This window comes from Ostrinia nubilalis, chromosome 15, assembly GCF_963855985.1.
Source record: "Ostrinia nubilalis chromosome 15, ilOstNubi1.1, whole genome shotgun sequence".
Classification (NCBI taxonomy): Eukaryota; Metazoa; Arthropoda; class Insecta; order Lepidoptera; family Crambidae; genus Ostrinia; species Ostrinia nubilalis.
Genome location: NC_087102.1, coordinates 9,663,931 through 9,691,389, shown reverse-complemented (window position 1 = coordinate 9,691,389; position 27,459 = coordinate 9,663,931). Strand labels below are relative to the sequence as shown.

The following is a 27,459-nucleotide window of genomic DNA, read 5'->3' as shown; positions in this document are numbered from 1 at the left end:
CAAACATGTGTATAGATGACCCACGCTGAACTGTCCCACCAAACTCAATGACAGGGGGGCGCTACCATCGTTCAACTATATGGTTTCTAACATGGCAAAAATCGGAACTAGCGATCCGGATTTGACGGTGGCGCCCCACTGTCAATGTCAGGCATAGGACAGTTCAGTATTTTGGAACTATACCTAAGGTGTTAAGTCAGCATTTAAAATGGTATCAACATGTCGTTGCGGTGTACAAATTAAATAAAAAAAAATATCAATTACAATAATACTGCATAATCAATCAAATCAAATTAAAGTTAAAGTCAATGTTGCATAATCAGATTCAATGAAAAAAAAATCAAAATTATTAATAAGTAAATCAAAATGTGTCACTTAGGAAGTTAATAAACGATTTTTTATAGAATCTACTGAATAGACGCCGTCACAAAGGCTACTGAGTCCACCATGGTCCAGTGTACTCGCGACGCCTCTAACCGTCAGAAATGGAAGCACATCGCCAGAAAAGCTACCCTCGGAGATGACATCGAACACCCCGAGTGCCTCGTCAAGAAGGAGATTATCGCCCGTATTCACAAACATTACTATGAGGTCTCGCAGTGCGCGTGGACGCACAGGGTGATACATAAACCAATCACAGAGCTCTATTCAACGCTGTGCAAGTGTGCACTTAGCAAGCATAGTTTGTGAATACGGGCGTTAGTTGATTGAATCTAAGGCTCAGACTCGGACTCTGTCATCCTCATGATTTCAGCGATAGGACGTCCACTACTAAACATAGGCCTTCCCCAAGGATTTCTATAACGACCGGTCCTGCGCTCCCCGCATCAGACTCTCTCACTCAGATTAAAAACTACGTGTGGAGCAATTTATCCCTTCGCGTTAATTTATTGACTCAGACGTTGCAGAGAGAAACAGAGATAACTAAAACAATACTGAACCTTTTTAAGAATGAGATATACACAACGGACTACATTAATGTGTGCTAATAGAATCTTATTAGACACAAGTACAGCGGCTAATAGGGCTGTGTAGTCTTTTTTTACGAACCAACAACCGAATATAGAAGGAGGATATTAAAACATTTGATATATTCAAAGCTCGCAGAACTTTTGAACTGATGGCTGTTGAGACAATAGTTCTCGGTTCTCTAATTGAATAGACGATCTAACAAAGGTAGCGAAAAGCACCTGAATGCAGGCGCGAGAAGCATCTGAATGCAGATAGCACAAGACCGGTCGTTGTTGAAATCCTTGGGACGCTTTCTCCAGCACTGGACGTCCTTTGTTAAGAAGAGATATATCTATACTAATATTTCTTTCTTCTTTCTTTTCAGCCAAATGACGTCCACTGCTGGACAAAGGCCTCCCCCAAGGTTTTCCACAATGAACGGTCCTGCGCTGCCCGCATCCAGGCTCTTCCCGCGACCTTTACCAGATCGTCGGTCCAACTAGTAGGAGGCCTGCCCACGCTACGTCTTCCAGCCCGTGGTCGCCACTCAAGAACTTTCCTGCCCCAACGGCCATCGTCTCTACGAGCTATGTGCCCCGCCCACTGCCACTTGATTTTAGCAATTCTGCGAGCTATGTCGGTTACTTTGGTTCTCCTGCGGATCTCCTCATTTCTGATAATGCGAAAGTAACTCTGTCTGTCTGTCTCTCTTTCACGCCAAAACCACCGAACCGATTTTGATGAAATTTGGCATAGAGATAGTTTGAGTCCCGGGAAAGGACATACGATAGTTTTTATCCCGGTTTTTGAAACAGGAACGCGCGCGATATAGTTTTTCTGTGACAGACAAAACTCCACGCGGGCGAAGCTGCGGGCGGAAAGCTAGTTAAAAATAAAGGTACTTACGGTCTAGCCCGCCGATGTACTTCATAGTGATCTCTGCATGTCCCCACACAGCCGACACGATAGGATACAGCGTTTTCCCGCGTAAGCCACGCGCTGCTACTCCGAGGTAGCGACCATCTGCACAGAAGGCCAGGGTGCCTTCATCCATGTCCAGGACTACAAGCAGTCGGTCTGACACTAAGAACTGGCTTTCTCCAACATTGGACGTCCTTTGTTTACGAAGAGATATATTCAAAATAAAGGTACTCACGGTCTAGCCCGCCGATGTACTTCATAGTGATCTCTGCATGTCCCCACACAGCCGACACGATAGGATACAGCGTCTTCCCGCGCAAGCCACGCGCCGCTACTCCGAGGTAACGGCCGTCAGCGCAGAAGGCCAGGGTGCCTTCATCCATGACCAGGACCACGAGCAGTCGGTCTGGCACTAAGTGCTTGTTCACGTAGGTACGCGCGGGCGCGGGAAACGTTGCGAGCTCGTGTTCACATTAACCACCAGGCGTTCGCGCGAGTGTGACGTACTATCGTTTCTAGCGACAAGTTCAAACTGGTTGAACTTACCTGACGTCGCGAGTGAAACGCGCGCCGCTAGTTTGACATGAACACACACAAACATCTTCACGCGTTGAAATTACCGCGAGCGCTCCGCGCGCACCAGTCGCTAGCTTGCCCGCTAGTTAGACCGCACGTGCGTTTCGTACGTGAACACTTGGAATCACTACATATGTTTGATATTTCGTCACCGCGCCCGCCACCGCGCCCGCGAGTCAACGTGAACAAGCACTTAAGAACTGGCTTTCTCCAGCACTGGACGTCCTTTGTTTACGAAGAGATATATTCAAAGATACTCACGGTCTAGCCCGCCGATGTACTTCATAGTGATCTCTGCATGTCCCCACACAGCCGACACGATAGGATACAGCGTCTTTCCGCGCAAGCCACGCGCCGCTACTCCGAGGTAACGGCCGTCAGCGCAGAAGGCCAGGGTGCCTTCATCCATATCCAGGACTACGAGCAGTCGGTCTGGCACTAAGTGCTTGTTCACGTAGGTACGCGCGGGCGCGGGAAACGTTGCGAGCTCGTGTTCACATTAACCACCAGGCGTTCGCGCGAGTGTGACGTACTATCGTTTCTAGCGACAAGTTCAAACTGGTTGAACTTACCTGACGTCGCGAGTGAAACGCGCGCGCCGCCGCTAGTTTGACATGAACACACACAAACATCTTCACGCGTTGAAATTACCGCGAGCGCTCCGCGCGCACCAGTCGCTAGCTTGCCCGCTAGTTAGACCGCACCTGCGTTTCGTACGTGAACACTTGGAATCACTACATATGTTTGATATTTCGTCACCGCGCCCGCGAGTCAACGTGAACAAGCACTAAGAACTGGCTTTCTCCAGCACTGGACGTCCTTTGTTTACGAAGAGATATATTCAAAGATACTCACGGTCTAGCCCGCCGATGTACTTCATAGTGATCTCTGCATGCCCCCACACAGCCGACACGATAGGATACAGCGTCTTCCCGCGCAAGCCACGCGCCGCCACTCCGAGGTAACGGCCGTCAGCGCAGAAGGCCAGGGTGCCTTCATCCATGTCCAGGACTACGAGCAGTCGGTCAGGCACTAAGTGCTTGTTCACGTAAGTACGCGCGGGCGCGGGAAACGTTGCGAGCTCGTGTTCACATTAACCACCAGGCGTTCGCGCGAGTGTGACGTACTATCGTTTCTAGCGACAAGTTCAAACTGGTTGAACTTACCTGACGTCGCGAGTGAAACGCGCGCGCCGCCGCTAGTTTGACATGAACACACACAAACATCTTCACGCGTTGAAATTACCGCGAGCGCTCCGCGCGCACCAGTCGCTAGCTTGCCCGCTAGTTAGACCGCACGTGCGTTTCGTACGTGAACACTTGGAATCACTACATATGTTTGATATTTCGTCACCGCGCCCGCCACCGCGCCCGCGAGTCAACGTGAACAAGCACTTAAGAACTGGCTTTCTCCAGCACTGGACGTCCTTTGTTCAAGAAGAGATATATTCAAATGTACTCACGGTCTAGCCCACCGATGTACTTCATAGTGATCTCTGCATGTCCCCACACAGCCGACACGATAGGATACAGCGTTTTCCCGCGTAAGCCACGCGCTGCTACTCCGAGGTAACGGCCGTCAGCGCAGAAGGCCAGGGTGCCTTCATCCATGTCCAGGACTACGAGCAGTCGGTCTGGCACTAAGAACTGCTCGTCGGGCCGTAGTAAAGACGGGTAGGTCGTGCCGCTGCCGCCCGTGCCTTTGGCGTTGTGGTACACCTGGAAATAGAAGGTTTTTGTTAAGGAAAAGGAACGAAAGTAATGATGACTATGATTGATAATCCTTGGGACCAGTCGCGGATCCACTATAGCGGGCAAAATGGACATAATCTTATGGAGATCGACAGTATTAGTGATGGGACCACAACCTTTTTTGGGGTTGGATCCGCGCCTGCTTGGAACATCTGATAATCCTTGTAAACCAATGGGAATGAGCGTCTTCGTAGATGATTTCATCATCATCATTTGTAATATCGCTAAGCAAGTCGAGAGGACGGGAGATAGAGGATTAAACATCACTCAATACATGTGACTCTCTCTACACTGTTATTCAATATCATGCGCTGCAGACGTCCCAAGAACGAATGACTGTAGGTTAACACTCTCACTTCTCAAATCGTTTTGAACAAAACGAAGGTGAACTTTTCTACAGGCACAGAACATTCTAGCACATGATACCAACCTTATTTCTGCCTAAGTCCCATCCCCAGCTTTGGTCCGTGGCGCCGACTAGGCTCTGGTACCCAACGGAATGCAGCGGCGCGTGTGCCGTAGCCACGCCCACAACCGCATGCGTTCCCCGCTGGCGCGCCGGCCACACCACTTCCCAGCAGTGGAGACCACGCGAGTAGCCCACTCGGCCTCGGATGCAATCCGTGCTCTGGGCCACCGGGTGTCGGTGGAACGTTAACGCGTCCTCTTCTTTTACGAATATGTTTAGTGATCTGGAATTTACGAAGAAACTTATAAGTACACACATTAGTAGTCACATCATTGTTTTCATTGCAGGAGGACGACCCTCTCCAATCGTTTAGAGGCGAATGGAGGACTCGACCCTCGCTGCCCAGGAGGGAAGTCATATAAGAAAGTATTTGATTGTAAAGTACTCAAAGTTATCGCCTGCTATAATATTGGAATCCAGCTTAGATTTATAATGAGAGAATTCTCTCTTGCAATGAAATGTCTTCACTCTCGCAACTTACTATACGTACTTCAAACGGACCCATTGTGATTTATATGGCTTGCTCATTTATTTTTATACCAATATATTATTTTATTTTATTTACCTCTACCTATTGACAAACAAATCAAGCATATAAATAGCTGCATGTTAACAACGCGCCTGTCACGGTTGATACGCTCAATGCCGTCTCGCGTCTCATGCATAGAGATTTCTTAGAACTTTAGAACAATTTGTCTTAGCTGGACCAAAGCATCGTAAAATCTTATTCATCAAAGATATCATCTGCTAGACGCCTGTCGACATCTTTTCCGGTGGGAGGACTTGATTGGGTCATCATTCAGACGGCTGACGCGGCAGTCATTGTCTTTACGATGGAGCAATTAGTGGCGAAACAGTTATTTTGAAGAGCAACCTTTGCAAGCTGTAATGATACGACCGTCGACTGATAGCGCTCATTATTTGCACTGCTCAATCAAGTCCAATCAAAAAGCAAGGTGCAATTATCGTAATGCGACAACGTTATTCATTGCAAGTTATCATAATTATATTTACAAGATTCATAACTGTTGACCACGAATCGTGGAACTTCATTATTTCAATTACTAATTTCTGTAAAAATATGGGATCAGGGATTCCAGTAACAAAACAGCTTTGTGCGTCACGAGTACCGTTCAAAGTAGTTTCCTGTTTACATACTATACGTAAGGTCATTAATACATTTTATATGAGCGTAATTAACAAATTGGCATCATTAGCCATGTAAAACTTGGCGGTTAATTTATGACCAACAAGGGAAGCCCTATTTTTGGGGACTCATAGTTATCGACGTTCCCTTGTCCAATTAACTTCCATTCTTTATTATCTTTTGTCTGCCGTCTACTATCTCCTGCTGAAATATTATTCAAATTTATTCATTCTAACCACATAAAATAAATTGTGGTATTTAATAACCATTGTTTTAGTACCGTTACATCAGATTTAGGAGTTAATGGTGAATTTAAGTGTGCTGTATTTAATTTTCCTCTAACATAGCATTGACCACTAATATTTCTGTGTGTTTATTATACTTACGTGTCAGTTATACCCATCAAAAACAATACTTGTCAAAAAAACCAAGTCTCGCAACTCAGTTGTTCTACGTTAAAAAGTTGTGAGATCCATGTAATACCAAGTCCAGGCCAGGAAATCTTTAACGTTTTACATAAATTATTGACTTGGCCATCGCACTAAATAATTTAATTTACACGTGTTTTCATGCGATGGCCAAGTCAATATATTTATGTAAAACGTTAAAGATTTCCTGGCCTGGACTTGGTATTACATGGATCTCACAACTTTTTAACGTAGAACAACTGAGTTGCGAGACTTGGTTTTTTTGACAAGTATTGTTTTTGATGGGATCTCATTTCTTTTTGTATTTTGTAGACAGCAGTTATGTATCTAGAAAACTGGACCGAAATTGAAAAATTTTACTTGACTTGGCGGTTGCACTACCGTGCCCCCAAATATCATTTCTTTTCGTATTTTGTAGACAGCAGTTATGTATCTAGAAAACTGGACCGAAATTGAAAAATTTTACTCGACTTGGCGGTTGCACTACCGTGCCCCCAAATATTTTAGTTTTTCCTTGATTCATACACCAAACACTACTTATATTCCAAATTTGAAGCTTCTAGGTCTGCTAGAAGTGCCTTAGAGTTTTGATGATCGGTGAGTCAGTGAGTCAGTGAGTCAGTCAGTGAGTGACAAAATTAAGTAACTTTGACCCGTTATAATTCTTAAACTACTGGTTCAAATTGAATGAAATTTTAAATATACCGTGTCTTTACAATGCCTGCATAGCTAATGAAAATTCAGCCTTCTAGTTTTATCCACAACGAAGTTACAGGCGGTCGAAAATGGCCTGAATTGCTTCGAGAAAAGGATGGTACGGCCGTGCCGCTTTTTTGCTCGACTTGGTGGGGGCACTGCCGTGCCCCCAGAAAGTACATTATTATTATGTGGTTATAGCAAATCTAATTAGAAAGATACTAATTCGGAACTTTCGGATGTACCCTCCATCCTAGAGCGAGTAAGACGGAGATACTTAAAATACATTGTTTGAGGGCGAATTTATATAATTATGTAGGGTGTGCGATATGTACACTAGCTGGTGTCTCAGTATCGCACGCCCCACGCACGTCACGTAGAATGTAAATATACCTTTGCCTAGTGTTACGTTCTATGTAAGTTTGCTCGGAAAACGACACGAAACTTGCATGCCTACCTACAACAGTATTACGTTCTTTGCGGTCTATTTCATTTTCATAGGAAAAATCCACAAAACTGGATTCCCTTCATGGTGTGTCTTACATAATATTACATTTACATCAAAAATAGAGTACGAATCACTTTTGTAGCGGATGCCACTGAACGGTCGCGATCTGTTGAATCACACGCATGTTTTTCTCATCTCAACGTAGATGATACAATCATCTCCGAAAAGCTTGACTCTACGCATTGTGAGACACCTAGTCGCTTGATGAACAAGCATTAAAGTACCTACGCACATTACACCGATTTGGTGTCGGCTGATTTCTTATGCAAATTAGAAACGGGACTATTCCCATATCACGTTCCCACCGCTGCAACTCCTGTGTAGCTAGGATCTACAGCTTGACCGCCAATAAAAACCCAACCAGTGAAGGTCAAGTTTGTCCCGTGGGAAAGATAACTGCAATTTAGAAGCCGATCAGGCTATCGGTCAATAAAAAAGTCTGTAGCTTGTGGGGTCTTACACCTGAGGGTCTATCATCTCTCTGGTAATAAAAGCTTATAGCCTCTTTTGCTTATTAAAAAAACAAGTGCCGGTGTCTTGCTTATTAAAAAACAAGTGCCAGTGTCTTGCTTATTAAAAAAAACAAATGCCATTGCCGCACCTGTCATCTGGATTCCACGCATGCTTGATCTGCTGGTCGGGGTGCGCGGGAGGCGCATCTAGCAGCGCGTCCAGGCGCGCCGGCCGCGGCGGCTCGGGCGCCAGTTCGCGCGCAACCACCGCCTGGAATTGAGGAATTAACTGTTAGTTCAAAATTAAAGGAGAGTGGAAACGGAGGAGGTCTTTGCCCAAAAAGGCACACAGACAAGTGTCAAATAGAATAATGTTATTTTTTTTGTAAACTTTTTGTATGTTTGAATAAAGGCTATTATTATTAGTTCAAAATTGTATAAGAAAACAAAGCAAATGGGTAGTTGATACTAATATTCATCATTATCATCATCTCAGCCATATAGGACGTCCACTGCTGAACATATGCCTCCCCCAATGCTTTCCATGTTGTCCAGCTGGTAGCGGCCTGCGTCCAGCGGCTTCTTGCTACCTTAATGATGTCGTCGGACCTTGTGGGTGGACACTAATATTCAATAGTTCGAAATCAAAAATCAGCGTTGAGATAAGCTGATTTCTAGATCCACACAGTTCACGAGTGACGTGGGCCCCAACGCTATTGGTAGAAGTGTCAACTGTCAGAATAATTACTCTAAAGAAGAGAGTCCATCCGAAAAGAAAGATGCACATTATGTACTTTATAGTTATGTTAACAGTAATAATAATCACGAATTTACAGCCGATACGACAGAAAAAGTTGTTACCTGGAGACTAAAATGAACATGAACCATAAATATTGGACAAGGATCAAAATATAGAAAAAGAAAGACATATTTTCGTGGAAGTGAATTCTACGTTCCTCGAAATATAAAAACCAAAAAGACAGTTTCTTAATTGAAAACACACATGGTAGAGTTGTGTTGGCCTCGCCAATAACCTGTGCGCCAAAGGTCTCAAGGGTTCATTTTAGAAATCGTCATGCAGCTGTTAACTGTTTTTTAATGTCACAGAATCAGATAACGGATGAGTTGAATCTCCCATCTCCCAAATTACCAATTCATGAGTTATGTTAATTTGGCAAAAGTGTTCGGAGTCTGAGTTAAGCTTTGGCCAAACCAATGGCGTGCGATGTCGTGCACGGTAGCGATCAGACGTCGTACACGTATGCATTCGTAGCAACGTGTTCACATTGATGTGACCTGTCCTTGGCTGCAGCGTCTGCAGGCGGCACGATGGCGATCAGATCGCGCTGGTCATTTTGACGTTTCTGATATTAAAATGGCGAATTTTTCGAAAAAAATTGCACGCGCATTTATCGCGGACGCAGTGCGAACGCGTTGGTATGGCCGAGTCTTTATTTCGGTATCTGGGCTGGAGTGTGTGAAACTGGTTTAGTTGTACCTTGAATGGCGCCGTGCACTCGCGCGACACCGACTTGACTCCGCACAGCTTTTGACCCATGTTCATGCCCCTACAGCTAGTTCTGTCATTGACCACGGCCTCCTATACAGCGTCTGCACGCGGCCCGATGGCGATCAGATCGCGCTGGTTATTTTGACGTTTCTGATTTTAAAATGGCGAATTTTTTATAACTTCTGGAACGCGAAAGAGGCAGTGCGAACAACTTTTGCACGCGCAGTGATCGCCACCGCCTTTATTTTGGCTGGAGTTGTGTGAAACTGGTTTAGTTGTACCTTGAATGGCGCCGTGCACTCGCGCGACACCGACTTGACTCCGCCGGACAGCTTTTGACCCATGTTCATGCCCCTACAGCGAGTGCGGGCGCGCTTCGGCAGCGCCTTGAGGCCGCTGCGCCGCGCCTCCTCTGCGCCGCCGCCGCCGCCGCCGCCCCCGCCCCTCACTGAGCGCACCCCGCTCTTGTACCTGGAAACAATTAAATTAAACGTTATAGCATAAACGTTTGATTGTCCATAAACTTGATGGATACCCTTCATCGAGGATGTCAACGTTTGAGGAGTTGATAATTGATCAATGTTCCCTAACCAGTCCTATACCAAGATTCTTGACAACAATGCGCAAGTCATTGTGTCTCTCGTCTTGATCAGTGCTTAGTGCTTAGGCGTACGAAAGGTAAATCCAAAAATCCAACATAGCCGTCTCTGACAAGCTTGCTCAACAGCACAGTGTAATATCTGAGGGTACCTACTCTATCAACTCTTATCAGGTAATCCAAAATTTTTGTGACAAAGGTGCACGTTTTATTAATTAATATAGAAGGATATGATCAGATATCACGTGATGTTCATTACCCCATCCATCTTCAAAGAGGTCGCATTAATGCATTCGACATCCAAAACCAGTTAAAGGAGAGCGTTAAATTTTGTCAGTGCAGATTTCTCTCATAAATGATGCCGATCAAAGAGCGCGTAATACTTTTAACAACTTTGACCTTTAAGAAGTCACAAAAAACAGGAACAGAATGAACGGTCGACCTCAGAAAATAAGAAGTCTAAAGTAGCGAATTTCCATTTCCACCCGCGCCACAGTCTCGTAATTACAGTCGTAAAATTGTATGATAACTTAGATAAGAATTCTAAGGCCGCGAGGGGAGTTATGAATTCGCGATAGTCAATTACGTATTTAATTTGCAATTATTACTTAATTCTATTGTGGACATCGGAGGAACCGGTTTGGACGTTAGTGAGTGGCACGCATGTCGTCATAGCAGATGCCGGGGCGTCGCGGAGTAGCCGCGCATCTTATGTAACTGGCGGCCGTCTAACCGTGAAAGTCACCGATCAACAGCCAAGGTTAAGTCGGCCCTGGAGCCTCGCTCCACCGACATATGTCCGAATGTTCTATGACCGATGCTTTAAATGCTATTTATTTTTATCCTTGACCATGATGTCATGTAATTGCACAGCAAATCTTTGATTATGGACGGCGTGTTTGCTGGCTCTTTGTCGGTATAGACTACCAAATAATATCGGTGTGGCCATACATCATTAAAATGGACGTGTACGGAGAGCGCAGGACGTAGCATTCGCAAATTGGGGATGATGTCACCGACGCAGTGAGGTTTTAGACCCGGCCACATAGACTGAGAGCATGATGAGAAGGGACGCCTAGAAGGCACGCAAGCTACAAGGCCGTCTGCCTTTCCGTTGCCTAGAGCGACTCCATGACAAAAGCGGGAAGTGAAAGGCAGTGAATGTGTCCCCTCCCGTCGCGTCGCTACACCACGAACACCAACATCATTGTTAAACGCTGCGTTCCTAGAACGGCGACTGGCTTGACACACTTGATAAACGGTGAACTTGAGCAGGTTTGCCATAATTATTGTGAAACATGTTCGTGTTTTAATAGCGTGGTTTTATAAATATGTTTACAAAGCCACTAACGTCTGTATGTACGCAGTTCAATTATGAAACCGGCAAAAGCAATGAATTTAGGTATCACGGCCACAAAAGAATGTGACTGCAAATAGCTCGAGGAGTTCATTGATCCTTTCAGACAGCGGAAGACACGTCATTTTAAACATTCAAAACCGCTTTGATTTATTTCACTCGTGAATAATACAACATTGTTTTATCATTTAACTTTTTGCGTAAAAAATAAATACGCAATTGCAGATTTTGGGTCACAAACAGAATTTAATCGATAGTGGGATATAATCTGGGGTATACAAGAATCACGTGGCGTGGCCAGATAGTAAACAAACAGATAGGACACGTGTGGCCGTCGACAGCGTGACGTCATGACATGCCGGCTCTGGAACCGATCCACGTGGATGCTAACCGACAATTTTAAACTAATCCTGACCTATTTTTTGCGGGCATGCTCTTAGTGATTTACATTTGAGTTCGATTTAAAATGTTGCAATAAGTGACGTGATGTTTCTCTGTAAAAAACACTGTAACAAGAATTTCAATAATCAAATCGCAAGTGCTGCAACTCGCGTCTGAAATGCCAGGATACACGATACTATTGATATTGCCTCATCGCATCGCGTCGTGGGAAAACGTTGCGGCGTGTTTTACCAACGTCGGCAAATGTAGAAATAGAGTGGGTTCTTTTTTAAAGCAATGAGTACTTAAATGTAAAGCTCGGGTGCGGTTGTTCAGCGCCGTTCACGCTCGGTGAGAGGTGAATGGAACAGGCGAACGTTGCTAGGCCGACAACATTAGCTTGCGCCAGCCAACGCGCCCGAACAATGAACTAGTCGAGTGACGTGCGCTGGCTGGACGTCACCATTGTAAATATTATATCCCTGGGCGTACGGCGCGCGATACTACCCATGTCATGAGAGTCAACGACTTGTGATCGAATTGGCAATATCGCCTCAATTCGCTTCGATTACGCGCAATATTGCCCCGAAATTAATATTGAGTTGGTAGAGCTGTTTTCGAATTTAAATATTATCTCGACAATCGTGTTTACATTGATACTTATATTTTTTGCTTTATTTTTCAGACACCAACTCTATGAGGCCAAGGTAGCTAGTAATTAAACAAAATACTGATTGGCAACGTTTAATTCGGTAAACAAACAAAAACGAAATCTACGAGCGAAATTGAAACGTTCTGCTGAAACTGAATTGAATACTGAACGAGCCTGTGGAGGGTGGATTAATTGTTAATTGGATCACAGCACGTACATTTATTATTTAAACGAATTTAAAACGCTACAATGTCAAACAGTGCTTAATTGGAGAAATGACAGGGATTTAGCAAATGAGAATTGTTGTGAAAATAAATAGCGAGATAATTGTGCACGTCGGTATCGTATTAAGTTAATGTGACGAGCCGAAGCGCAATTTTAAAATCTCCCAGCTTGCGAGCAGAAAGCGAGCTGCCACTTTCTGCATTAATGGTAAGGGTCATCTTGCGAAAGAAACGACGACCGTGCCATATAAGGATGCTTAAATAACTTAATGTATTTAAATGCCGTTTCCACGAGACGCTTAACAGTTTGGGCTGGGTGTTAGTAGCAAGTTGAACAATTCGCCAACATCCACCATTCTAATACGTTTCGATGCCGCTAACTCGCTAAATCCTTTATCGTGCTCGATTCCAAACTTGGTTAAAATTGATAGTTCAAGTTGGAAAACTCATTCGCGAACAGATACGACTCGAGGGTAAGGTTTGGTTATCGTATGTCAAATATTTATCCGTTTGTAGGGCTCGTAATTCAAAGTTTAGATATGTGATAAGATGTACAAGCAAATGTACGATTACTGGCATTCAATTTTACATGCTGTAACTGAACCTAAATGTACAGAAACAGGGACGAGGCTAAAGTTAAATACTAGTCGTCTGAGAATTGTTTATTCATTAACAAGATTCTTCAGTAATTAACGGATGTTTTGCAGTCGTAAGACTTATCTTGTGATATCGTGATATTCATTATGATGGGAAATTTGTGTTTTTTTTACTCTTCACATTCCCTTTTTTGAAGAAGGTGAAAAATCCAACACAGAGCAACGCGTGTCCTAAACACATGGTAGTTGAGCAAATTAATCCAATTTCGGAAGTAAAAAGGATTGCGTGAAACTGAAATCGGTTTATCCGGGCAGCCTCGACACCGCGGTGATGTACTGTCTCTGGTTTTAAATAACAATTAAATAATCGCCAGGGCGTGTCGTTACAACCTTGCGTCTTGCCGTGTTGCAACTCGTGTCAAGGAAAAACCCACTTAACAGTTTCCCTGGCCCCGAACGTTGCTAACTTGAAGTTCGCATGCGTACCGAGAAACGATTTTTCCTATACAAATGTAGATAAAACGGTAAACGTACAATCTAACATATTCGAAGTTGACGTCTAAAAATACAGAAACGTTAAAAATATTTATTCGAATTGACGTTTTTAGTTAGTTACAAGTACCTACTGAACAAGGTTATGGTTGGGTATTGTTTTAGCATAAATCAAAACAATTGACGTCACTACACTCACGACATTTCTCGCAAATTTGCAAAATTGCCGTCCTTAGGTCTTACATGAATGTAGAGTTAAAAGGCACTAATTTTTGATTGAATATTCTTGATGCTATTGCAGTTATTGTTTGTTTATATAAACAAAATGAATGGGAGATAAAAGAGGATGCATTGAATGATTAAAGAGGCGTTGAATAATGATACTGGTGGGTGACGGTTACATAACAAGCCGCGGTGTGACGCGGCGCATGCTGCTCGCTGCATTCGTCATGTCAAGGATGTGTTGACTTCAGCATTATTTAACGAAGCTATTGTGCCACGGCCGTCAACATGCCCACAGCCTGCTTAAATATCGACAGATAATTTCGGAATGTTATTCGATTTAAAAAAAATAATTTTAAATTTCATGATAGGTTTGGCTTAGGAAAGTTGAATCTGATACTGGTTGAACTACGATTTTACCAAAAAGGCATCATAGGCTTTCGGGGCTATTTTAAAAAATAATTTCGCTCACTGAATACTTACATAAATATGGTGATTAAAATTACTGCAAGTTTCTAATAGGCCTGGCTGGAAATACCTGGAATACTTCTGTAAGCGGGACATGCGGAATTCCGGATACGTGTACATTCGCACATCTGACTTTACATTTCCTTAGCATGGTAGCTTCTATGAATTGTAGAGTACGAAGTACGAACTATGAATAGATACAGTGAATAATAATTCGAATTAAATATTCAGGCCATTATATTAAAGGGGCAAAGCTATATTAATCATTGGAAAACCCAGCACCAGCACATGTACGCATTACTAATAAAAAGTGACGTAAACAAAATGCGCAGAATATACATTACTGGTGCGTAACATTTACGGCTCTCGTCATTCCAGTGTTCAGGCGGGAAGATTAGTGGAGCAGATTAGATCGGTGAGTAATGTGTAATGGGTAATGTTTATGTATCAATTGATATTGTTTGTTCATTAGCGCGGTGCATAGCGTGGTCGGGTCGAGCATGCACCGGTAGCCGAGGGCCTTGACTGCAATGCGCGCGCGCCGTAGCGTGTCAAGGGAGCTCTGCTTTCGCCGCCACGCCTGAGCTGGGCCTAGATAGATCTGCTGCCGCTAAGCCGCCGCAGCCATAAGGCACAAGATTTCGAAAAACATCCCGTAACATTCCAACGGAAGCTTTTAATCAAAAGCTCTCTGGGAGTCATCCTCCAAGACACAAAGCAAGGAGGATAGTCTACCTAGGAAGTAAGATTCAAGACGAAGGAGAAACTGGGTCATTGAATGTTTCAACACTGATAACAATAGATTATAGCAACATAATGAAGGCAAAAACAATTTGCACACGGCCTTCGTGGCAGGAGTTGAGTAGGCCTTAAACGTGTCACTTGAATTACCTATGCTGCTGATCTACGCTGTTATAAGGCTTATAATGATTAGATGCGCAAAGGATTTACATTATTTGAAGGGTAATGCATTTGAAGTCACGTTGGCGTAATTTGTAGACAGGTTTAATTTTAATCGTGCTCAAAACTCGGGTACTTTACTAGTGTAAATGCAAAACCCAAATTGAAGACGGGATTCCCGTTACAAAGAAGTATAAGGCGAAGACAAAGCGGAGCAATCTTCTAAGTGGTTGGAGAGGCCGTCCGGCGCGAGAACAAAGCCTCCCTCGCCTCCCGTCAGATAAGCACACCCTCCGCCACCTTTAAATGCCTTTAGCGCCGCTGAATGAGCCCGCGTCTACGAGCTGAATGAGAAACTTAGCAATATCTTCCTCCGGAACGTCTCTAATGTATATCTAATGAGGTATGTAACTTAATATTGCGTTAAAACAGTTAAAATTTATTCAAGTTTGGAAAATAAACCAATACATCACACGATACGATCGTTAAAATATCTCATACTTGGACCATACCCAAGTGTACATTAATACTAAATTGCATATGGAACTAGCAACAATTTATCCAACTAACGCCATTCTACTTGCCGCGTCGTAAACATTCGAGCAAAGATTCTTTCTCACAATTCCCACGTCTAAAGACTTTTGTACTTCCGACTAAAAGTTTAGAAACGTTTTGGCACATACATAAAACTCCCGTGGAAAGCTTCCCGAGCAGTGTGAGCAAACAGGCGGCGTTCTTTGAACTGGAGCTACATTATTACTCTCTGGGAGGTTACAAGCTCTTTTCTTGTATGTGGCCCCGCACAAACACCAATTTTCAATCGGGTTTCCCGTCAGCATCAGCTTTAGGACAGTTTTGTTGGACGGTAATAAAATGTAATTTTCTCCATTTTCTTTTAGGGATTTTCTTCAAAGTTACGCTTACGACTAAAGCAATTTTGTCTGTCTTATGTTTGTGACAGCGATTTACAATTACAGAGAACTATGTACAAACTTCGTGTTGGAGATATACCTACATCTTCGTGTTGGATGATCAGATAGCTAGTATATTAGTCGTGGTAGGAACATTGGCATTCCTGCCTCCTTCTCAGGCCTTGGCAGCGAAGGGTGCCGACGATCTGCATTATTCATGCACTCTTGGCTCGGCCGTCAGCTCGCCGTAATGTGCGACTACATCGCGCCAACATCAGGGAAAGTAGAGTCAACTTTGATACTAACAAGTGTTTTAGAGGCCCGAAAATTTTAGTGTTCTCGCATACAAATTAGCGAATTAGAACCATATTTACATAATGTTTGTGAAGAAATGTTAAATTACGAAGGATTTCTCAAAAATGGTGTACATAGTTGGACACTTGAATGTTAATTAAATGACCTCCACAGCTTTTGTTGATGTAGAATGTAGATTGTAGTAGAGTCAAGCAACACAATATCGTAAAGACCACGAAACATTATAAGAATCCAGTATGAAATCGGAATTTTGAATGGGTAATATGAATTGCGAAAAAATTTACAACCACTGATATTTTCCTAGTGAGATTAGGTAGAGCACTACTCTACCTAAATTCTTGGGTTTATGAAACTTGTCTTAACGTGGATTTTGGTTTATTTGAACTCCAGTAAAGAATAGTATAAATTCAAATCTGAAATCTGCTTCACAGGGTTGACAGGAAGCAGTGCTATTTGCTAAGCAAATCGCGTCGCCGACGCGTGACCACGGTGATGACGAGGTTTAGACGCTTCCGTGAGCACCGATGTCAATGGAATTGCATGGTCTTGAAATCGTCTTACTACTACTTTGCAACAATAGTTCAGTTTAGTTTTTATACAGGTAGATACAGAGTCAATGTTCATAAAACGAAACACGGTCTGAAGATAGCCGGTATAAGCCCGCAACGCAACAGCGCTGACGAGCGAGCGAGATAATAAAAAAGAGATTGTTTCATTTGTTTTTCTGTGGAAGGATCAACAATGCGATGCGTCTCGGCTTGGTGGAAACCGGTATTAACCGCAGTTGTAGTTGGATCAAACGCCTTAAGGCTATCGACCATAGCTTCAATGTCATTCCCAGAATCAGAATCGTTTAGTTATTATACGAATAGTAAAAACAGCTTAAAAGGAAACCCATATTTATAATTCCAAATGATTCATAGAATCTGGAAACGACGGTAAATTTTAGAAAAAATATAAAACCGGTAAATATCAGAAGAATCTTAAAAAACCCAACTTCACTATGATGAATAGACACAAAATAGTGTTTTTTCAATGGACTGTTTAAGTTTTTATGACAAAGGGTTATCATTTAAGTTACAGGCACAACAATGCTACAAAAAATTGCTCGTACTCATAGATCCAATATGAATCATGCAAATTGCACATGCACATTAAGTTTTTTCTACGATTTAGGTTAAAAATCTCACTTGTCCATGCAAAATTGATAATTCAGAAGCGTGGAGACGAAAAAAGCGCAGGGCTAGGGATGTATTGTATGAGCAAAAATGCTATAAATAATAGAGAGTACAAAGGGCAATGGATTGTGTGGCGTATGTATGTGTCAGAACGGGGCTGTGAGTGGGGTCAATGACACGCACCCCGCCCTACAGTGGGGCACAGACAGCACAGGACGTGAGTCACTCGTGGGGTTACCAGCTGCTGTCGGCAAAAACTACCCTTGCTTTCAACCGAGCACGCGTGTTGCTGCATGCGTCGCTCTTTATTCTACACTCTAATTAACTAAACGTTTATATTGTTACTATCTCATTCTACTGATGAGTTTTTGTTTTCAATGGTTCAATGACTTTCGCTACATAAAGCATATTATCCCTTAAATGACAGAACGTCTGGAAAGTTATATTAAGGCAGATACGAAATAAACGATTTTACATGTGCAGTAATGGCAGTGCTATCAAGGAAAAGGATTTATGTCTCTAAAGCACGCGTGCCTCCCATGAGGTTAAATATTATTCGCCGAAGCACAAACTTTGTATTTGAAGTTGGCATTTCGTTAAAAAGAACGCAGTTTTTGCCGAATATTGCGATTACGCATGTAAACATTGTTCCGAAACACCGATTGTGATAAAGGGAGTGAAAGCGGCGGTAACATATGCGGCCTCATTCGCTTTATGAAGTGAGGATCTCGACGCCATATGGCACAAAGACAGCTGATTCAACTCGACGTATAAATACGTATACGGACCGGGAGAAAGATGAAAGCGTGGTGTATTTACACTTTTGAGAAATTACTTAAATTAATTTGGGCGCGTCAGCTGAATTATGAATTTACTCAGAATCTGCTTTCTTTGATAGTTGTTCATTGACTGTTTAAATTCCAAGACAAAACAGACGTACAACAACAATCTAATAAACTATAGGTACAGTTGAAGCAAGTATGTACAAATTCAGTTTAGCAACGACAAAAATAATAATCATTTCAGCAAAAGTATTGTGAGATTTGAAGAGAAAATAGTTTGCGTTCATCGTTCGGAATGAATTCCAATAAAGATCTTACTGGTTTTTAACCTTTGTCATGAGATGCTGCTGTGTCTGTAGGGGCGAAGAACTGAACAATCGTCCTTCACCTAGGACCGGCTGGGCATCGATCCTGTGTAGGTGCTCGCCTGACGAGTGTATTTATAGATTGTATTTGCGCCTGTCTACTATGTACGTGCGCGTGACTTCAGCTGTAGAACAGTCAAGTATGAAGCTCAAAAGACGGACAGTGCACCACCAAGGTTCATACACTTAAGACTTTTGTACTGCAGAGTATAGATTTATTATGAAGCGTGTTAGTTGCGTGACTCACATCGTTAACTACCAAACTTTGAAGGCGGAAACTCGCTTAGCAATGACGTAATAACTATTGTAGTTATTCATTATAACGAGATCGACGTGAGAACAATTGCTTCAAGGAGAAGGCGAGCATTAGCGGTGTCTCGTTTGTTTTTATTAGTATTCCCATGAAAAGATGCTGAGAGGGGGTAGGCAGTAAGGCGTCAATAACCTCGTCGGTACGGATCGTGGAGGTTGCAATAAATACGACATCGACGGCGCTGGCTTGGTCAAGAGCCTTTCAAGGCCGGGAGGCGAGGCGGGGAGAGTGCCTGCGCCCCACATCTGCGATTCTGCGCCTGGCGAGCCGACCCGCTCTCGTGTTTTACAGTCTGCATTCCACCAGAAAGAAGTCGATCTTGCAATCGGCGTCGCATAAGTGCACTGCTGACCGTTTATAGCATCGATGGTGCAACGCAGAATAACGACTTGTCGCTAATGATGCCATTGTTGTAACTCGCTTATGTGCTCTTGCTTCAGTGGCGAAACAGTTCACCAAGATTTTGTACACTTATTTAAGGTTTAATGGGATCTGATAACGAATTCTGAAGGTTTAGAGCCTCTTGAAGGCTTGAAGAGAAAATCGTGACCGCCAATTTCGTTGAGATTACGTGTGCTCGGGTTGGTCGCTGGTTTCGTAACTTAGTCTGTCAAGGTCACAACTTTAATGACTTTGTACTTGAAATGTTAGCGTTTTACCTATTAGTGAACACAAATAAATCTTCAGTTTTAATAATTGGAAATGCCACTCTGAACACTAATAACAAATGGTTTGTGTCGACTTGGGTAAATTTTGGAACATTCACAATTTCACCACAAAACAAATTAGAATAAATATTAAACACGAACACCATTCTGTCGGCTCAACAGGTTATCGCGTTAAAAAGAGACGGCACATCACTCCACGCGAGGATTCAACAAAGGATCGGTCGGTCGTGACAGGAAGCATGGTGCTGCGTTGCGAACTCACCGCAGATCGAGCAATCGCGCGGCCCTCGTTCTCCTGTCACAGGACATGTCGTATGTCAACCGGTGCACTGATATAAGCACTTCACCAGCTAGCCACCACCATGCTCGCGGATCGCGCGCGAGCGTTCGCGCACTACGTACACTACCACTGGCGGCGAGAGAGCGCGCGCACTGAGCTGTGGTCGGGCGGAGCGCGCGATACCTGCCGTTTCCGCGGCGCGGCGAAGCGGAGGTGCGCATCGGCGCACGCGCAGGTACCGGGGGGGCGCTCTCCGCGGGCCGCCACCAGCCCGCGGCCCTCGGGCCCGTCAAAACAATCCCGCAGCCACCCCCACCACGAAGGGATCCGGTCCTCGCCGACAGTGCCCAACTAATGGACCTCGTGGGGCTTTGCGTGTCGTCTTTCTTATAGGATGCTAGTTGTATTGTTTCCATCGAGTAAGAGCATTCCAGTAAAATCCCGGAGGACGAAACGAAAAAATACAAATGGATTTGCGAATGACAAAAGAAGTACTAACTCAAATTTATGCTTGCAGCGTGCTCTAGGATGCTCTCTCTCTAGGATGTAGGGAAAAGGATTTTCAAAATGATAAATCGACGTAAGCGGTATCTATTCACCACAAATATTTAATAGCTAAATATTTGTAATTGAAGGAGTAATAATAATAATTATTAATTAGAATACTTAAAATTTTGGTATCGGAGAAAATCGTAGTTACAGGCGCATGTCCTAATTTACATAATGTGAATATTGTTTGTTCAAATATGACTCATTTCCGAAGGCTCGGCCAACTTTCACCAGTACTCGTGGTTGAACAATTAAGCGAACTGATGTTGTATCTTCGAATTATTCTTTGTGAAAATACTTCTTATTGGATACAAATTCGTTTCCGCTCATATTGTTCTATTCAAGCAGGTAGTAGGTAACATAACAGATAGATAAAGATAGAAGAGGTGTTTCTTAATCTAAATAACACAATGAAAGCTAACTTGTAAGAAATAATAATTTGAAGACTACGCAAATACAGGTTTGTTTTCATTTAACAAAGTAACAGTTACCTAGTAAGTTTCATTTGTTTTAACGACGACGTTCTAGATAGAGTATCATTTATTAATGACGTTCAACTTAACACCTTTTTTAACAGAATTTTAAATGAGGTTACTAATGAAATGATTCATTTATGAGCTCTATCGATTATAATATTAAGTAGTATTCGAATAGGGAAAGAAAGTATGCAAGGTACACTTAAAATTACAATAAGATAAATATTGGAACCTTCCTTTTTGTGTAGATTAAGGGTGACTACCTGCGTCAGTTTGTTGAAGCTAAATTCAAAGACCACACCTGCAAATGGATGACGTCACAAAGTTCTTTCACCTGTCCGCCTTACGAGTATCTTGACTTCACACTCGACAACTTGACCTAATTGTTATGCAATTATTATCTATTATCACCACTGTATCATTGCATATTAATGATGCATGTATGTTTAACATTCTTATCACCATAATCTAAAACAAACATAGTAAATTAAATATTTATTTATGGTTATCATAAATTAATTCATTAGGCCACCAAGAGCATTGCTTTTAAACGTGTAACGACGAAAGTCAACTCCGAGAATTGTTCTAAAATTCCAAAGCGAGTAAAACGCATCTAGAAGCGGACGTCCACAATGGCGTGGCGATGTAAATAGCATGAAATAGTAGTATCCTGAGCTCTTCCTGCGCTGTCTACTTAGCCTCTTTTCCTCACAAAGCGCCCGGAGAGAATTCCCGACGGGTCCCGAAACGACCCTCTTGTTTTTTTCCCAGCTACCGAAATATCATTGTTGCCCGTTCGCCCCGTTGTTCTCGGTGTAATTTAGTTTATTGTCCGAAAGTCAGAAACTGAGCGGGCGGGCGTACTAGACGATTTTGCATTTTAAACAGGGTAATCTTCCAAGATGTTCATTACTACAGGAGCGTTATCTTGCGACGTAATGTACATTATTTCTAAGTTGTTTTATTTGAAGTATTATTCCATAAACAATTTTGTTTATTAATTCACTTGGAAATTATAATGATGATGAGTAAACATGGCTCTGTTTGCCTGACCTATTAGTAGGTGTACGTTTTATTGATTGCAAAGCACGAAGGTAGAGCATACCATCAAAGCTAACCGTAGTCAAAAAGTAAACCTGTTATGTACCGCATAAGACAGGAAATCAAGATTCGCTTTGAAATTTGTAACACAAGTTGCAATCGCAGACGATGACGCTGTGGGAACGGAGATAAAGCGCCACCCAGCGCTAGTGCCGACCGATATTTTCAGACGAAGATAGCGCGACCGACAGAATCGATACCCTATCATGAATACGATATTTATGGATATTGAAAATGCACTCGCAAAATAACGAACACAACGTTTTGATACCGTTATGGAGGAAATAAAAATAACCAACCTAGAAGTGTTGCGCGATGATGGACGAGGAAACCGATTGAATAGATAGAGCGCGGAAGTTGCTGGGATAAATCGTAACTTGATAATAAGAAATTTATTTGTTTTGCGTCATCTTGATTGTGTAGGTAACTGCCACTGAAAAATATCTGTATTGTAATGATCATTTTTTGGAAAATCTTTTTCTGAGAGTCGTAATTCGTAGTATAGAGATTTCTACGAAAAACTTATTTGGATCTCATTCTTTTCACTAAAGTCAAAGAAATTGGCATATTTATACAAAGAAAATACCATTTTTAAGATCATAATTATTGGTTTTACTTATAAGTAAGTAAGTATCAAAACCTAGTGTAGAACATATAATAATTATGTATCATAGCAGTTGCTACAACGCTATAATTACAGGGTGTAAGAGACAGGGTGGACATAAACATACATTACATACAATATTCAACATGCTTTTAGTGAAAAATCTGGAATTATTAGACGTTATGTCTTTTGCCAATCTATCTCTTACACCCTGTATAAGTAAGTATAAATTCGAAGTTGAATGATATAATGAGTAAATAAACGAAGAGTCGTTAACAAGACGAACATTTATATGGCCGTCATTTCAATCACAAGTCATTAGAAAATTAGTTGTTTCATAGAATTACTTACTTAGTGTTAATTACGTATTATGATTAGCACTATGTAATAAAATAATTAGTTTATATTACAGAGCTGCAGAGAGCTAATTTATAGGTGTTTGACGGAGTCATTGTGCTTTTGACCTACTGAGTGCACTTTTGAAATTGTCAGTTACTGATTGACTAAGTTAGTAACCGAAATGAAAGTTTCCCTTTAATTTTGGATAAGAAAGAACCATACAGGAAAAAGGTGTTTTTCGACACAATTTTGTAAAATTAAGTATTATAAGGTAGAACAAAAAAATAGAACCCTTTGTGCGAATCCCAGCTCGTTCCCAGTCAGCTTTTTTCCACGCTATCGTTTCAGTGAACACTTAAACAGCCTTTGTTAAATGCAGGCATAAGCATCTAGGCATTAGTCAGAACACTAGGTAGGCAATAAAAAAGTAATGCACGCGAAACCGCCATTAGGAAATAGGAGCCACGCGGTGGGTGGGATGATAACGGTTCCACTAGGCGGCTATAGTGAATGGAGAAAATTGCGCTTTTCACCAAAATGAAAGCTCGTAGCGAGCGTTACTGAATTTGTGCTGAAAAAAGCATAACACGATTCGTCGGCGTTTTCGCTTTATGTATGAATATGATAGCCTTTCAAATTATGTGTAGGGTGCAAGCTGGTAAAAACGTTATTTTTAAGTTTAAAAATTAATGGAGTCTTTATCGCAAAAAACACACTTCTATTTGGGAATCGGCGAAAATCAAAATATTTTGGGATTCCCTACTGAGAAGTATAGAGTTATCATTAAGAAAAATCTTGAAACTACAAGCGTTTTCCAATTCCGATGAATTACATTTAAAAATTAAAATGCAAAATGACATATTTTTGGTAAAATCATAATAAAACATCGGAATTCGTATCGGCGGAAATCGGTGGCCAGTGTAAACAAAGAGCAACTAGGAAGAGGAACCGATGCGTCTTACGCAACTCTAAGGTCACGGTGACCTAGCAAAAACACCCAGTTGACGAAAACCAAACAAGACAGCAAACATTGGGAAATCTTAAATAAATTATGACCTTCTTTGCCTTATCATTATCATTTGCAATGTTTATGAGTAAAATTGACTTTTGTCCGTTAGTGTTTTTCAATCAAAACATCTTTGTTTCTTCGTCTGGTTACGAATATTTTTGTAGAGTCGATAAATAAAGCTTGGCACTATGAGGCTGATATTTGTTCCCACATTTAGTATTTTTTTTAAATCTTACAGTGTTGAGCATGAAACATTTCTTCCGCAACTTGTGGGTAACAAAGGTTGGCCGAAATAATTGTTGTTGCAATTGTTCTTATCGAATTAATTTGTATACAGTGAGAGCAAGTCTTGTAGTACCCGCTCGGCGTAACAACTGGGAACCAAACTACTAAGTCCGGTCGGTGAAGCGAAAACGCTGCTGTCTTGAAACTAGCAACAATTTAATTAGGTCGGTGTTCTGCTCTACACGACTGTTGCTTCAGCTAAACGTTCAATGGAAAATCTCTTTTGAAAATATCCTCTCTATTATGGATTATTCTTGGTTCAGAGCAGAATCCTTTCACAACGGTAATACTTATAATAAAAGATAGTAAATTTAAAAACGAACTCTTTTATAATCCCACGAGTAAAAGATTACTTGCTTATTTTATGGGGTTAATTACAATCTCCAGAAGATCCTCATTGTATTAGAAATTAATACATACTTACCCTAATTCATAAAACTGGTAATGTTTTCCAGTCATTCATTCATGAAATTACGTGATAGTTTTACAGCAAAGCGGGGTGTAATTAAATCAAGATCGGAACTATTACGTCAGCAGTTTGTAGTAACCATCAGTGCCTATGGCAAACAAACTTCACATCGAAGAGCAGAAAAATCACGGTTGAACAAAAGTTGAGAATTGAAACACATTTTAATGCCCAGTATAAAGGATTTGTGTAAAGCTGGGCTTCGTTAGAGAGACAATCCTTGTTTGAACAATTGACGCGGCGCGCGAAGTCCAATCTATTTTTATTGAGTTTTTACCAGAATAACAGCGTTTGCAGTTTGACAATGCAAACTGTTAAAAAAGAAAAGGTAAGAAAATACAGTGCTGATGCAGATGAGAGCAGTTTTAACTGCACAACATAACGATCTATTGTCAGGCACGAAACTACATTTATAATACAAACTATTGGAGAAGGGGTGCTACTGAATACTTAATATCTGTAGAAAGATACGTGCAGTGCCAGTGGGAAAACGAATATCTGAAATCCTTGAAAGTATTGAATTAACATTTAATTTTGATAAATACAAATAAAATTATAGCTTTAATAAATAACTTCGAGACGTCTATACCACAGTAGATAAATCAAACAGTACGGAAGCTTCATACAAACGCTCGAAATCAGACTCACGCACACAGACGCACGCTTTACACGAGCTCTAAGCGAACCTCGCAGTCCATCCGTCGCGAGTGTCGCGCGCGTTGTGTTTTTAATAATAATTTTATTGCATGTGCTGTCCGCTGTATTTTTAAAAACATGCCACGAGTGTATTGCGTAGTATACGGCTGCTTGAACTCGGCATCTTCAAAACCAGAACTTTCATTTTTTAAACTTCGTAATAATTCTGAATTGTAAAAATGATTAAATATTACTTTTTAAATAAAGTGCTTACATCTGATTTTGTAATAGTTCTTTTTAAATTACGTAATTACGCTTTTTAACAATTTATGTGTTCTATTTGATAAAGTAATTTGCTCCGCACGCTTTTGTACTAAGTGTTGAACTGTATTTAAAATGAGGCAATAGGTATGTGAAAGTAAGTATCCGGTATTTTATTAATATGAGAATAGATCTATTCTCATATTAATAAAATACCGGCCGGTAGAAGATCTTCTACCGGCCTCTAATAGTACTTAATCAATTTATTCGATCATTATAGAACCTAATTAACGTTGTATTTTTGTTAACTACTTAGTCAATTAATTTATTCACTTAGGTACTAATTGATAATTAAAAAACGTAAGTAAACGTTTTAATAAATAAGTAAGTAAGAACCTTATTAATTTTATAAAGATTAAGAGTGCCAACCCTAACACTCAGTTGAAGTGTAGGTATTTAACTCGCCGAAAGGGCTAAGTTTCCGTACTGCTTTAGCTCATATAATATACTGTGTCTATACTTTAATTTTAACAAAAAACAAGTTCATTGCTACAATAGAAAATGTTCTTTTCGTAGAGAAAATAATACCCACTCTCATAAAAATTGCCTATTTATACAGGTTTTTTGTGTTATTTCCATATTTACGGACGCGAATGTTCTTGTCAATACGAACCACTTTTGCAGTGGGGTCAACATCAAATTCGTGAGGGCTAGTCACACATCATGGAAAATTTATAATATTTGGAGGCCATTTTTTGTGATTAATTTATTGCTCTAATAGTAAAAGGTAATTGGATTAATGAACACCTACGCTTCCGGAAATAAGACACCGTAGGGCATTGCAATTAATATAATTAAAGATAAACAAAGTCAATAAATAATAAAATAGCGTACAATAAATACTTATGCAGAGCCTTTTATGTTAGTGTAAAAATAAACTTTTTTTTATTAGAATCGTAGGTACTTCGTGCCAAAGTTCGATTCCTTTCAAAGGATTTAAAGTAATATTTATTAAGTGGCTGTCAGTAATTTAACGACCATGTTAAATTAGGCAAATTATTTAAAGGTTAGTCAACATGATTATAGCACATTTTAACAAGGAAAAACCACTATAACCAATATTCATAATTGTCATTGATTTATTATTTACTAGCTTTCCGCCCGCGGCTTCGCCCGCGTGGAATTTTGTCTGTCACAGAAAAACTTTATCGCGCGCGTCCCTGTTTCAAAAACCGGGATAAAAACTATCCTATGCTCTTTCCCGGGACTCAAACTATCTCTATGCCAAATTTCATCAAAAATCGGTTGCGAGGTTTAAGCGGGAAAGCGTAACAGACAGACAGACAGACAGAGTTACTTTCGCATTTATAATATTAGTTGGGAAGTTGGGATTGACCCTAATCAGCCATACCAGAACACAGACTATGAGTCGTACATAGTCTTTCTTCTAACACGGTTTCAACACACAATTTGCAAAAGAGGTATAACAATTGTTTTAACGTTCGCATGAGCTCCAAAAGCAAAACATTAAAGGCTTGATGGTTTACGACTTAAAACCGTGGAAAATTAACAATGCATAATGAGCCGGGTCTGGCGAAGTTAATCCGAGTATAGGCAACGTG

The 27,459-nt window shown here is 41.5% G+C and overlaps 1 protein-coding gene across 1 annotated transcript in view; it reads right to left on the bottom strand.

Annotated features, from left to right (window-relative positions):
• LOC135078933 (protein gustavus) overlaps positions 1 to 27,459 on the bottom strand; it is a 54,354-nt gene that overhangs the window by 3,823 nt on the left and 23,072 nt on the right. The window contains exons 2-5 of the mRNA XM_063973533.1: positions 9,691 to 9,880; positions 8,049 to 8,170; positions 4,630 to 4,891; positions 3,911 to 4,166 (exon numbers count right to left, since the gene is read on the bottom strand). Of these exons, the coding sequence (XP_063829603.1) occupies positions 3,911 to 4,166; positions 4,630 to 4,891; positions 8,049 to 8,170; positions 9,691 to 9,880 (830 nt within the window). The remainder of the gene's footprint in view (positions 1 to 3,910; positions 4,167 to 4,629; positions 4,892 to 8,048; positions 8,171 to 9,690; positions 9,881 to 27,459) is intronic.